The following is a 13,638-nucleotide window of genomic DNA, read 5'->3' as shown; positions in this document are numbered from 1 at the left end:
TTTTCAGGGTGCAGGTTAGCAGGAAGCTGAGATTGGGAGCAGAACCGGCACTCAAATCCAGGCATCTGAAAATGTGTCTCAAGCAGCGTCCTGTTTGCCAGTCACCTGCCCTGACCTTACTCTTTAAAGCAGTGTTGCTGTTATTTGTTGTGATTACATAAATACATCCAAAATATGAAAACCTGTGCCTAACTCCTGTGTCTTTGAACTAGAAAGACACCATTCTCATCCTTGTTGCCTGCTGAGCTGATATTGATTATATAACAATTATATATATATATATTTAAAAATGTATTTTTTTTTTTTTGAAAGTCAGCATTACACAGAGAGAGGAGAGGCAGAGACAGAGAGAGAGGTCTTCCATCTTCTGGTTCATTCTCGAGTTGGCCACATCAGCCGGAGCTGCACCAATCCGAAGACAAGAGCCAGGAGCATCTTCTGTGTCTCCCACACAGGTGCAGGGGGCCAAGCATTTGGGCCATCTGCTGCTGCTTTCCCAGGCCATAAGAGAGCTGGATTGGAAGTGGAGCAGCCAGAACTCAAACCAGCGCCCATATGGGATGCCAGCACTGCAGGCACCGGCTTTACCTGCTATGCCACAACATTGGACCCATAGCAATTATATTTTTAAAGCAGTAGTGTCGCCTCTTTAAGGTTACAACATTTTTCTAGCCTTTCCTTCATGGCTCTGCCTAAGATTGTGGCTCCCTACTTCTGTCCCCCTTCGTGGGGGTTCTGCACAAATGCTGAGCCAGCAGCATGGCCACTGTAGAGAGGAGTGCTAGACAGCCAGCCCCTTGCCTCAGTACTGGGGTCTGCTGCCACTGCAAGGCCAGGATGGAGCTCCTGGCTCCTGACTGCAGCCTGGACCAGGCCTGTCTATTGCAAACGTTTGAGGAGTGAACCAGTGGATGGAAGATCTCTCTCTCTCTCCCTCTCTCAATATCTCTCCTTCTCTGTCATTCTACCTTTGAAATAAATCTTTTAAAATACAATTGTGGGCCGGCGCCGCAGCTCACTAGGCAAATCTCCGCCTTGTGGCGCCGGCACACCGGGTTCTAGTCCCAGTCGGGGCGCCGGATTCTGTCCCGGTTGCTCCTCTTCCAGGCTAGCTCTCTGCTATGGCCCAGGAGTGCAGTGGAGGATGGCCCAAGTCCTTGGGCCCTGCACCCACATGGGAGACCAGGAGAAGCACCTGGCTCCTGCCTTCGGATCAGCGCGATGCGATGGCCGCAGAGCGCCGGCCACGGTGGCCATTAGAGGGTGAACCAACGGCAAAAGGAAGACCTTTCTCTCTGTCTCTTTCTCTCTCACTGTCCACTCTGCCTGTCAAAAAATAAAAAAAATTTTTAAAAAATACAATCGTAAGGAAGACCTCCACATTTGAAACCCCGTAATTCCAAAATATCTTACATGTATCTTTTCTTAAAAAGCCTTATCTATGCCATTTAGAAGTTTACAGTGTGCTTGTGCTATTACGCCTGTATGTCCGTAGGTGCATTCGTTTGATGGGACCAAGGAAGCTGCAGCTGCTCTGATTGACTTGGATCTGTACATAGGTTTTAATGGTTGGTACGTCCTTTAATTGTATTTAACTCTTATATTAAAGATATTTCTTAAGTTGTCTTACAGTAAACAGCTGATAAAGATTTTCTAAAAAGTGTGTGTATGTTGTGCATTGACTTTTGGGAATGCCAGTAATTACTTATATAAGAAATTAAATAATGTGTTACTATTACAAGTTAAAGCTCAACAGTTACCTACCCCTCTGTTTTGTATTGAAATGAGCAGCTGGCCGTTCCTCACAGCCCTGTGTACTTGAGTCATTTATCCCTTTAAAATGAGTGTGCTTACTGTACTCTGTATACGTATACACGTCATATCTGACTGTGGCCAAAGGTTCTTCTGTTGACAGTCACCTTATATATCCCTGTAGGCCAAGAAACCAAGGCTCAAAGAAACTAACAAATGGGTCTAAGGTTACTCGAGTGTGAGAAGGTGTGTGCCCTGGCTCCTCCCGGGGTGCCCTTTCTGCTGTAACACCACTAAACCTCATGTACTTGGTACAGTCAGCTAGCACAGCAAGGCCCTGGGTTTGTTTTCTGTCCAGTGCATAGGCACTTTCCCCAGTGTCTGTTCACAGGATGTCAGACTAACTCATTCAACAAATTGCAAAATAGTGTACGACTTCTTTTCCCTCTTCAGTACATCAGTCCCTTGAAATGAATACTTTTCCAATTGTGGTGTTTTTTTAAACTAAAATCGTCTTAGGAAAACAGAATCATGGAATTTCCTATTTGCTATAGAATTCTGAGTGCCCTGGGTGTTTCTTTCATATTTAAAGTAACAGTTTAATTTTTAAATTACTATGCAAAGGAGTACATGCATTGAAAAAGAATATAGGGTTAAAAAGTCCAGTGGTACTAAAAAACTTAGAAACACGTGTGTCATAGGCCCCCCAGCATGCACCTGCCCCTAAGTCAATCTTTGCTGTTTGTCACCAGATTTCTAGGTCACCTGCATACACCCCCTTTTTCTGTCTCATGAAGGCCTTTAAGCATCTTGGTTCTTACATCCCAGATTTACCGTCACTTCCACCGGTCACTCCATATTCTTCAGTGTAGCTGCTTCAGAATGTTTGGTTTTATGCATAGTTGGGGTTTTCATTATTATGTCTATGTAAATATTATTGACTGCTGAACCATGTAGGTATCATTTCTTATACCTGGAGGCACTTTCCTCATATTTTTCCTAATTTGGATTTCTTCAAAACTTGGAGCCCTTGCACAGTTTGCCCAGCTCTGCAGAGTGCCTTTCTCCGTCTCCCACATGAGGAATCCTAGCTACATCGTCTGGATGGGCTCTGCCATCAGCTCCAGAACCTTCCATCTTTGTTGCTGTTTGGGTTTGCATCTCTTCTGTGATGGAATCCTGTTTCTATTTAGATCTACGTATTCTTCTTGTCCTTGTTTTGGTGGACCACAATCTCTCATAGCTTCCCAAGAAGATCTTTTACAACAAGCACATTTTTTGAGATTTGTCATGTTTGAAGATTAATTTATGCTATTCTTAGTCTTAGAACTTTGTCTAATTAATGAATCAGGGTGGGGATAGTAAAAAGCCACTTTCCAGGCTGGCACTGCAGCTCACTAGGCTAATCCTCAGCCTGCAGCACCGGCACCCCAGGTTCTAGTCCCGGTTGGGGCGTTGGATTCTGTCCTGGTTGCTCCTCTTCCAGGCCAGCTCTCTGCTGTGGCCCGGGAGTGCAGTGGAGGATGGCCCAAGTGCTTGGGCCCTGCACCTGCATGGGAGACCAGGAGGAAGCACCTGGCTCCTGGCTTCGGATTGGCGCAGTGCTGGCTGTAGTATGCTGGCCGTAGGGGCCATTTGGAGGGTGAACCAACAGAAGGAGGACCTTCTCTCTGTCTCTCTCTCTCTCTCTCACTAACTCTGCCTGTCAAAAAAAAAAAAAAAAGCCACTTTCCATTGATGGTTTTTCGGGCATAACAGTCTAAGTTAGAAATTGTGTTCACTGAGAATTTCCACTGTCCCATCAGAGGTTCCAGTGTGGATAAGTTGATTGCTCTTCTAGCTCCCTACCCTTGCCCCATTTCTCGTCCTGTTTCATAATCCCATAATCATGTTGTAATGGTTTTCTGGATATTCATCATGCTGCTGTCTGAGAGGCCGCTTCCAGCTGGAGGCTCATCCCTGTCAATCCTAGGAAATATTCCTGAATTTTTTTGCTGGTCTTTCTTTGGACAACCTAGACTGGTAACTCCGATATATCTTTTTATTCTTCAGTTTCCATTGCTGTTCTTTTCCGCCTTCCAAAAAAATGCTTTATATTTTCAACCTTTTTAAATGAGATTTACTGCAGTGTTTGCTTTCAAAGTCTGAAAGTTCTCGGATTTTTTTTAAATGCCATAATCTTGGTTTGATGCAGTATCTTCTCATCTCTAAAGATAGAAACCAATAGTTCAATGCTATTTTATGCTTGCCTTATTGCTTTTATTTCTTCTCAGTTCCCTTTTCCTCCTTTGGTCTTTGTCCTCTGGGCGCTTCTTCTATTTAGAAAAACAGAAGCTGTCTGGAAACCCTGGGGGAGACCATCTGTCAGCTGGCAGGCTGAGCCAAGTGGACTTCACTAGGGATTCCCAAATGTCACTTTGTGGAGACCTTTCTCTGGGCTGGTTCAGTTTCTCCTCTGGAGTAGGGTGTGGTGGACATTTGCAGCCGTACCTGAGTGTTCTGGAGCAGGGTGGGCTTAGGGAACGGATCTCCCTGCTGTCAGTCACAGCCTGCACTGTGGGTCCTGGGTCTCCCCTGTGCACCTCCGTGCTGCTGGTCCTGCAGTCCACTCTCCACTCTGGCATCTCGGGAGCCTGCCCTCCTCCCTGCCGTCTGTCTCTCTCTGTACCAAGTCATGGGCGATTAAGCTAGGAGCCTCATTTTTCGTTTACTCAGACTTTTCAAATAATTGCCATTCAGTCCTTTGCCTTATCTCAGCTGTCTAGGCACTTAGTCCTTCTACGCTGTAGAGCGTTGCTGGGTGCGTGAGTTTGTTTTCCTTCTCTGTGCAGTCACTTAGCACTTGGACAGTAAACACAGGTCATTTAACACTTCTCCATCGACTTTGTGCTCTGGTTGTTAGGGTAGGTGTAACAAATGTTTCCTAGTTTCACCAAAACATGCTGTCTGTTTCTTTTTCTCCTTGTCATGTGAGTGCTGTGATCTTCAAGAGAAGGGACTTAATTGCTTTGTCTTAGGAACTTAAAACCGTAACTCTGTCTTAGGTGTTTCTAAATGTTAGATCTCGAGTTTGTGACAGTGTGGTTTTAAAGCTAATCATGAGAAGTTTTTTTCCCTACATTAATATTAGCTTTAGAACTTATTTAGAACTACTGATGTTTCCTTCCCAGACCTCCTAATATATCATTTAAATAAAAAAAAAAATAGATATTCAAAAGGGGAAAAACTTCTACGTTCAAAAGAGGGGCTGGAGTTTTGCTAACTGATAAATGTTCAGTAGTTTCTGGAAGATGGGTGAAATTGGAAGAGAAAGCCTAGACTGCACCACAGAGGTGTTTCAGAGGAGAAGGAAGTCTGGCAGACAAAATCCCTGAGACTGTGGGATTAGAATTCATGTGAAATAGGGCCAAAATCAGAAATTTCACTCCCCATACCCACTCCTGACCATAGAACAAAAGCAGCAAGCATTTACTCAGTGGGGCAACTTCCAAAAAAAAAAAAAAAAAGATTTATTTATTTTAGCTGAAAGGCAAGAGTTACAGAGAGGGAGAGATAGAAAGAGAGAGAGATCTTCCATCTATTGGCTCACTCTTTAAATGGCTGCAACAGCTGGAGGTATACCAGGCTGAAGACAGGGGCCAGAAACTTTAGCCAGGTCTACCACATGAGTGGCAGAAACCTAAGTACTTGGGCCATCTTTCGCTAGTTTCCTTAGCACATTAGCAGGGAGCTGGATTGGAAGTGGAGCAGCTGGGACTGGAACTGGCGCTCATATGGGATGCCAGCAATGCAAACAGCAGCTTAACGCACTGTGCCACAATGCCAGCCCCAGGAATGTTTTTCCTTACGAACCAGTGATGAGGCCCTGTGCTTGGAATGGTTACATCAGTCCCCAGAAGAAAGCATTTAGAGAAGCAGTAACCTAACAATTAGCTTCCTCACTGTCACCTTTTTAAAAATGTTTTATTTTTCATCTATTTGAAAGGTAAAATGACTGGGGGGGGGGGGGGCGGTAGTGTTAGATATCTTCCATCTGCTGGTTCATTTCCCAAATGCCAGTAACAGCCAGGGCTGGGCCAGGCCAAAGCCAGGAACGCAAAACTCCATCCTCGTCTCCCACATGGTTGGCAGGGGCCCAGGCACTTAGCCGTCATCCACGGCCTCCCACGGTGCGTGATCAAGAAGCTGCATTGGAAGCAGAGTATTCTGATACAGGATGTGGTATCACAAGTGGCAGCTTAAACCACTGTATTGCTTGTATATGTAGCTCTAAGTCACCAGGCCCTGTCCTGGACTGTCCCGCATGAACTCCCAGTAACAATCCTCACTCAGAGAAGAGAAACGGTAGTAAAACTGTCCTACATTGACGAAAACAAAGGAAACCCAACACCGGCAACCTCCTTAAATATAGATGGACATCCAAGGACCACCAGACAAATGAGATGAACCAGTAGTAGCATGAAAAAAAAAAAAAAGCCAAGATAAAAGGCAAACTAAACCCAATAAAGAAACATGCCTTAGGGAAAAAAAAAACTTTTAAAAGGCCCAATGTAGTCAGATTTGAGATATTAGATTCATACAATGTGAACATAATGCTAACGGAAAATATGAAGGCAGTAAGAGCTCCTTAAAGATTAAAAATGGTTGCCAGTGTTAAAAGCAGCATTGAAAGAAATAAAAGAGAGTTAACATACTACACAGAAAGCTAATGTTTTTCCCCAATAAAAAAACCATGAATGTGTAACCAAATAATAGACACAGAATTTTCTTTTTTAAAATTATTCTAGCTACTCAATGAAGGACTAATATAGTTATGATATCTACATTTGCATCTCCTGACAAAGTAGCCATCGGCTGCTTTATATCACAGAAATACCACCAGATCTTTATATGCCTTGATGGAAGATCATGCCACCAACTATAAAACAGCCTTACCCCCCGACAAAAAAAAAAATCCAACAGACTCTGACTAAGCCTGTAGGTGGTACCTTTCATCTCCTAAGATATTCAGAAGAAGAGAACCTGTTAAGCTTCAGTGCAGACGTAAAATCAGCAAATTCAAGACTGGGTCACTCTTGAAGGCAAAACACTTGATTTCTTCAAGCAGTAAATAGTAATGGGAGAAAGACTCAGAACATAAAAGGCTGAGAGATTTGGAAGACTAACATGTAGCAAGGTGTAGTTCTCTTTGGGTCCTAATTCATAGAAATCCCAAAAGAATTAATGATGTTAAAATAATTAGGAATTTGAATACTGGATATTTTAAGATTAGATTTTGGGTTTTCTTAGACATGACAGTATGTGGCTTCATTTTTCAGGAAAGAATCCTTATGCTTAGAGATCCATGTTAAAAGACGTTTTCTGAATTAAATGCTGGAATGTTGGAACTATACAACATTTGGAATTTCCTTAAAGATAAACACATGAGAGAGTAGGGCATAAGCTAGAATTGGCCATGGCATTGCTGCTTGATGGGGCTGGGTGATGGGTTTATGGGAGGTCTGTATTATTCTAGTTATGCATATATTTGAAATTCTCACTAATAACAAAATTTGAAATTTAAAATGTAACATAAGGAAGTAACCAAAATGTTTTTTTTTTTTTATTTTATTTTGACAGAGTTATGGACAGTGAGAGAGAGAGACAGAGAGAAAGGTCTTCCTTCCGTTGGTTCACTCCCTAAATGGCTGCTATGGCCAGTGCTGCGCTGATCCAGGAGCCAGGTGTTTCTTCCTGGTCTCCCATGTGGGTGCAGGGGCTCAAGGACTTGGGCCATCCTCCACTGCCTTCCCGGGCCACAGCCGAGAGCTGGACTGGAAGAGGAGCAGCCAGGACTAGAACCTGGTGCCCATATGGGATGCCGGCGCCACAGGTGGAGGATTAACCAAGTGAGCCACGGTGCCGGCCCCCAAAATGGTTTTTAGTGGGTTTATAAACTGTGGTACATCCACATAATGGAACATTATTCAGTGCTATAAATCAATGAGCTACCAAGCCGTGCAGACATGGAAGGAACTGAAATATGTACTACTAAATAAAAGAAGGCAGTCTGAAAAAGACTATATACTGGAAAAAGCCAAACTGTTAAGAAAGTGAAAAGATCATTGGTTGGGGCTGGCGCTGTGGCATAGCAAGAAGAGCTACCACCTGTAGTGCCAGCTTCCCATATGGGCGCCGGTTCGAATCCCGGCTGCTGCACTTCTGATCCAGCTCTCTGCTATGTGTGGGGAGCATCCGGACTGGACTAAGTTACTGGAATTAAGACTTATTCTATGCATCTGCTCTCCCACAATATGGCGCTGGGAGAGAAGTAAACAGCTTCCGCACAGCTGCCTCCAGTTCAACCAATTAACTGTAGGACTTGCTCCTGATTGGAGAGCAGCGTACTCGGCGTGTGGGCAGCCGAGTTGGGATTGGCGGAGGAGGACTATAAAGGAGGAGAGAGACGGCATGCACCAGGAACATCTATGGGGAACATCTAAGGGAACACCTGTGCAGCCCCCGAGAGAGCCGGCCGGCGGTGTGCCGCTCCCCTGCGGAAGTGGGGAATGTGGCCAGGGGGAACTGCCCTTCCACGGAGGTGGAAGGGACAGTAGCCAACCCGGGAAGAACCAGCAGCAAACCCGGGAAGGGCCGAGCAGACAAAAGAACAGTGCAGGGTCCTGTGTCGTTCCTCCACGAAGAGGGGGAGCGACATAATGGTGCCGTGACTCGGATATGAAGCCTAGGCAGGGTTTAGTGTCGTTCCTCCATGAAGAGGGGGAGCGACACTATGGCCTGGAAAAGCACTAGAGGATGACCCAAATCCTTGGGCCCCTGGGAGACCTGGTAGAACCTCCTGGCTCCTGGCTTCAGATCATCCCAGCTATGGCCACTGTGGCCATTTGGGGAGTGAACCAGCAGGTGGAAGACCTCTCTCTCTGCCTCTACCTGTCCGTAATAAATAAATAAATCTTAAAAAAAAATGATCATTGGCTGGCAAGGGTTAAAAGGGAGGGAGAGGCGAATCGGCAGCGCACAGAGGACTGAAGAGAATGAAACTCCTCTGGATGGTAGTGTCGTGGTGGACACATGTGTATCATGGTGGATACACATCGTTTGTCCAAACCCGAAGAAGTGAGCACTCCCAAGAGTGAGCCCTAAGAAGCACTGTGGACTGAGTGATGATGATGTGTAGTGTGGCTCCATTGATTATCACAAATGGGCCAGTGTGGTATGGAACTGTGCTGGGGGAGGGGGCATGGGGTAAGGAAGGAAGCCCTGGACTTTCTACTATTTTGCTGTGAACCTAAAACTGCTCTAAAAGTTAGTGACTACAAAAAATTGTCAAAGGCACCTTTACTTTTCATCACATTTTGGAATAAACCATGGCAGATCTCACTGGCATAGTACAGGTAGTTTAAGTTCACACTCCTGGGTCTTTGCATGAGCTGGGTTCTGGCTGACATGGGACTGAGCTCTCCGCCACAAGCCACATGTTGGGTTCAGATCTGTGTCACATTTTTTCATTTTGGACACCCAGGTTGATGAGGTGATGACTCAGTACATGCACTCAGAAGGTGATCAGTTTGCCATCCAAATCCCAAAAGTCCCTTTCGAGTTCATGGCCATGTCATCCACTGATTGAAAGCAAGTCTTGAGGCCAAGGCCAGATTCAAGGAGTGGAGTTGGCCCTTCCTAAGAAGAACATATAATTCTAATAGAGGAGGGTAATGAATAGGGAGCAGTAATCTACTGTCTCAGGACCTGAAAGTCAAAGTTACCGGTATGAGTGTATTGCCTTTTGAATCTCTAAATTATGTAAATTACTCAGGGAAGCAAATAATTTTTTTTTAAAGTTACATTTTACTTGGACTGAGAGAGAAAGCTATTGAAGGATCAACTGATAAGTATGAAAAATTATACCTTCTAAAGGCAGATCTGGTTGAAATAGTTGTTTTTTGTTTTTTGTTTTTTTTTTTTTTTTGGTTTTGTTTTTTGACAGGCAGAGTTAGTGAGAGAGAGACAGAGAGAAAGGTCTTCCTTTTTCTGTTGGTTCACCCCTCAGATGGCTGCTACAGCCGGCATGCTTCGCCGATCCGAAGCCAGAGCCAGGTGCTTCCTCCTGGTCTCCCATGCGGGTGCAGGGCCCAGGCACTTGGGCCATCCTCCACTGCCTTCCCAGGCCACTTCAGAGAGCTGGACTAGAAGAGGAGCAACCAGGACAGAACCAGCACCCCAACTGGGACTAGAACCCAGGGTGCAGGCGCCGTAGGCGGAGGATTAGCCTAGTGAGCCGTGGTATCAGCCCGAAATAGATCTTAATATGGATTCTGTGATGGATAAGAATGTGAGACTATTAAAGTAAATTGAAAACAAAATCAGTTTTGGGGTTTAGCTTTTTAATTTGTTTTAGACAGATTTATGATAAAGTTATTCATTAAATACTACTTCTTAAAATATATATATATATATATTTTTTCTTCTAAAGCTCACTGAAAACTGAGGCTAATTTGGAAGTTTTGAAGTCAATACCTACTGAAAAATTGATGATTGAGACAGGTAAGTTGATGTTTTCAAAATTTTATTAAACCATATCCCCATCCCTTAAAAAAAATAAAGCTAGAAAAGGAAATTTAACTTCAGGCTTACTGTTGAAGTGAACAAATATTTTAAAACAGCAAGGTCAACCTCAAGTTACACTTTTCATAAATCTTTGGGGGCTGTTACCAATTCAAGGAGAAATTATGCAAGTGATTTTTATTTTCAGTTATACACGTCTGGCCAGGCCTCAGCACTTCCCAAATGGGATGTCAGAATGTGAAAACTAAGGAGGTTGTAGTTAGGAATGTTTCATTAAACAAGCAGTCCTGACCAAAGCATTTCATTCACCTCAGGGTTTCAAAGTCTGTTCAAGAAATTCTTTAACACTTGTCTCTTTGTAATGGCTGAGTTCAGCAGCACTTTTAAAGTGGAAACATTTAAATCAAATTGTTTCAAAGAATTTTAGGATCTGTTGCTTCTTAAAACAAGATTAAACACTAAAACATTTATCTAAACTCTTAACGCAAGGTTCTCCTCATACAGTGGACTTCAAGAAAATCAAGACTGAGCCATTCTGAAGAAATGTTTTATTTCCTTGGGTAGTCATGCAAACTGAATGATTCAAAGTACAATACATGTAAATTGAGTAAGCCACTGTAATTCTTTTTTAGGTAGGTATTTAAAGCTACTGTTACACATTCAGTAGAGGCCATATAGAATTTAACTTCAGTATTTTCATGTTGTATTTCTTTTAGGCTTAGGTCTTTTTTATAAAACATTCTTTACATCAGCAACAATGTAGTAGAAAAAAGAAATTAAAGTGAGTCTTAGAAGGCATTTAAAATTCAGTATTTTAATCTTATGCTTTTTATTAGAACTGTTTTCTATGAAAATTAAAAATGAAAATCCTTTGTTAGTAAACAATTTGATTTAAATTAATTTTGTCATTTTGGAAGCTGAATCATGGCTTATAATTTAGAGGTTATATATTAGTTCAGAAAACCCTTTAAAAAATACCTTTGTTTCTGGGGCTGGTGCTGTGGCACAGTAGGTTAATCCTCTGTCTGCATTGCTGGCATCCCATATGGGCGCCAGTTCTAGTCCCGGCTGCTTCTCTTCCAATCTAACTCTCTGCTATGGCCTAGGAAAGCAGTGGAGGATGGCCCGAGTGCTTGGGCCCCTGCACCTGTGTGGGAGACCTGGAAGAAGTTCCTGGCTTCGGGGCCGGTGCCGCGGCTCACTAGGCTAATCCTCCGCCTGCAGCGCTGGCACACTGGGTTCTAGTCCCAGTCGGGGCACCAGATTCTGTCCCGGTTGCCCCTCTTCCAGGCCAGCTCTCTGCTGTGGCCAGGGAGTGCAGTGGAGGATGGCCCAAGTGCTTGGGTCCCTGCACCCGCATGGGAGACCAGGAGGAAGCACGTGGCTCCTGGCTTTGGATTGGCGCAGCAAGCCGGCTGTAGTGGCCATTTGGGGGTTGAACCAACGGAAAAAGGAAGACCTTTCTCTCTGTCTCTCTCACCGTCTAACTCTGCCTGTCATTAAAAAAAAAAAAAAAAAAAAAAAAAAAACCTTTGTTTCTTTGCTTAATTCCAGATGCGCCTTGGTGTGGTGTCAAAAGTACACACGCTGGATCAAAATTTATAAAAACCTCATTTCCCACAAAAAAGAAGTGGGAAAATGGACATTGCGTAAAAGACAGAAATGAACCCTGCCATATAATGTAAGTATTTGGCGTTCCTGGTCTTCAGAGTCATTAGTCAGATACCAGATGCCACTTTTTTTACAAAATGAACTGGGAAAAAAAAGGATTAAGGTTTTGTGAAATCCAGATGAGGTTCAGGTGAAAGATCATTTTAACCACAGTAATTTACAGCAACTGTGCTTGAATTGTTGTAGGTCAGCTCCTCTTTTCAGATTCTTATAACCCAAAGTGACTTTACTGCAGCACTGAGAATGCCGGTTTGATTCTGGTGATCTGTCATATGGCGGAAGGAGGAGCTGTGTGGTTGCCTTACCTCGTTGCACTTCTGTTCTCATGCAACTTCCATGCTCCCGTGTGTAGTAATCGGGAAGCCTTTGCAGACCTCTGATGCCATGACTATCTGCCTTTTAAATAATCTGCCGACTTGAATAAATCTAAGAAAAAGCACGTTTCGTTAAGCCTCAGAACACAGTGACAACTGATAGGATTTCCTTTTTCCACCAAAATAAAGGATCGAACTTCATGGAATTTTATTTCCTATTAAAAGCAGTTATTCAGAATATTTTTATTATAATTATGGCACATAAAATGTTATTATCCTTGTAACTCTCAAGAGCTATGAAGAAGGTTATAACAAACAGGAAAAATTGGTAGAAATCATTGCTGTGGGCACATATCCAATTTCTTGTTTGCACAGATCATTTAAATCTAAACTATATCAATCTAGTATGGTTTACCAGTTCAGAGAATTGGGCATAATTATAACAAATCATAAAACTATTAGATTCTGGATTCTAATAATTCCTTCCATATGTGCCATCTTTTAAAGTACTTTTTAACAGACAGAATATTAGATAAACCAGATCTAAAATTCACTAGGCAGAAAAGTGGAGAACTGTCATATAAAATTATATTTGAAAGGTTCTTTTCCTTTACTAGCATGCTAGCAATGGCAAAGACATGAACACTGAGTGATTTAAAACCCACAGGGTAAGGAATAGATTTACATCCTGGTTAGAAAAGATTCACTTGTAACTTTTATGAAATTATGAAGGGTACTTGCAAATTTAGTCAGGAGACAATAATTTTAAATAATTCTTTTAAGATCTAAGATATTAGAGAAAAGATACTGGTTTTTTGCTAGTTTAAAGGAAATAGTTACCAACAGTGTATCCAAGTCAATTTTCTGTACTACTTTAATCTTACGTAAAATTATAGCTGTTGACTTTGGCTTTACATTTGGTGGGCAGAATTTCAAGTTTTTTTTTTTTTTTATCTTAGTCTGTAAATCTTGAGTATCAACCAAGAGCTTAGAACCGATATTTCCAAGCTGAAAAATTTAAACCACATTTCTAAAATATATATGCCTCTAATGTAATGGTAATTACTAATTTGCAAGTTAATTCCTACTTAGAAAGTCATTTTATCAACCAACCTCTAGTCTGTTGAGTTTTACGTTTTAATTATTTATATGGAGGCCTTCCCTCCCCATTAGATTACCCAGTTTTTGAGACAGCCATTGTGGAGCCCCTGCACTGTTTAGGAAGGGTACAAGTGACTTAGGGGCTACACGGAAGAATCAAAGTATCCCTTGCCTTTGTCCTTACGCTGTGAATAGGTTTGTCGTGCTAGGCACTTTGGATAAGGCTCAGTGAGTCAGA

At 42.8% G+C, this 13,638-nt stretch overlaps 1 protein-coding gene across 7 annotated transcripts in view; it reads left to right on the top strand.

Moving 5' to 3' along the window:
* TATDN1 (TatD DNase domain containing 1) overlaps positions 1-13,638 on the top strand; it is a 42,922-nt gene that overhangs the window by 27,324 nt on the left and 1,960 nt on the right. For 4 of the 7 annotated variants that reach the window (XR_016236597.1, XM_002710766.6, XM_017341519.4 and 1 more), the window contains 3 exons: positions 1,496-1,572; positions 10,223-10,293; positions 11,869-11,995. Coding sequence is in view for 3 of the 7 variants with exons in the window: in XM_002710766.6 (XP_002710812.2) it covers positions 1,496-1,572; positions 10,223-10,293; positions 11,869-11,995 (275 nt within the window). In the remaining 4 variants the exon portion in view is untranslated. The remainder of the gene's footprint in view (positions 1-1,495; positions 1,573-10,222; positions 10,294-11,868; positions 11,996-13,638) is intronic. The other 3 variants (XR_016236596.1, XR_016236598.1, XR_016236599.1) reach the window with 2 other exon arrangements.

This window comes from Oryctolagus cuniculus, chromosome 6, assembly GCF_051225735.1.
Source record: "Oryctolagus cuniculus isolate XC-2025 breed Fujian yellow rabbit chromosome 6, ASM5122573v1, whole genome shotgun sequence".
NCBI classification, from domain to species: Eukaryota; Metazoa; Chordata; class Mammalia; order Lagomorpha; family Leporidae; genus Oryctolagus; species Oryctolagus cuniculus.
Note: the sequence above shows the minus strand (reverse complement) of the source record. Positions and strands in the feature narration are given on the sequence as shown.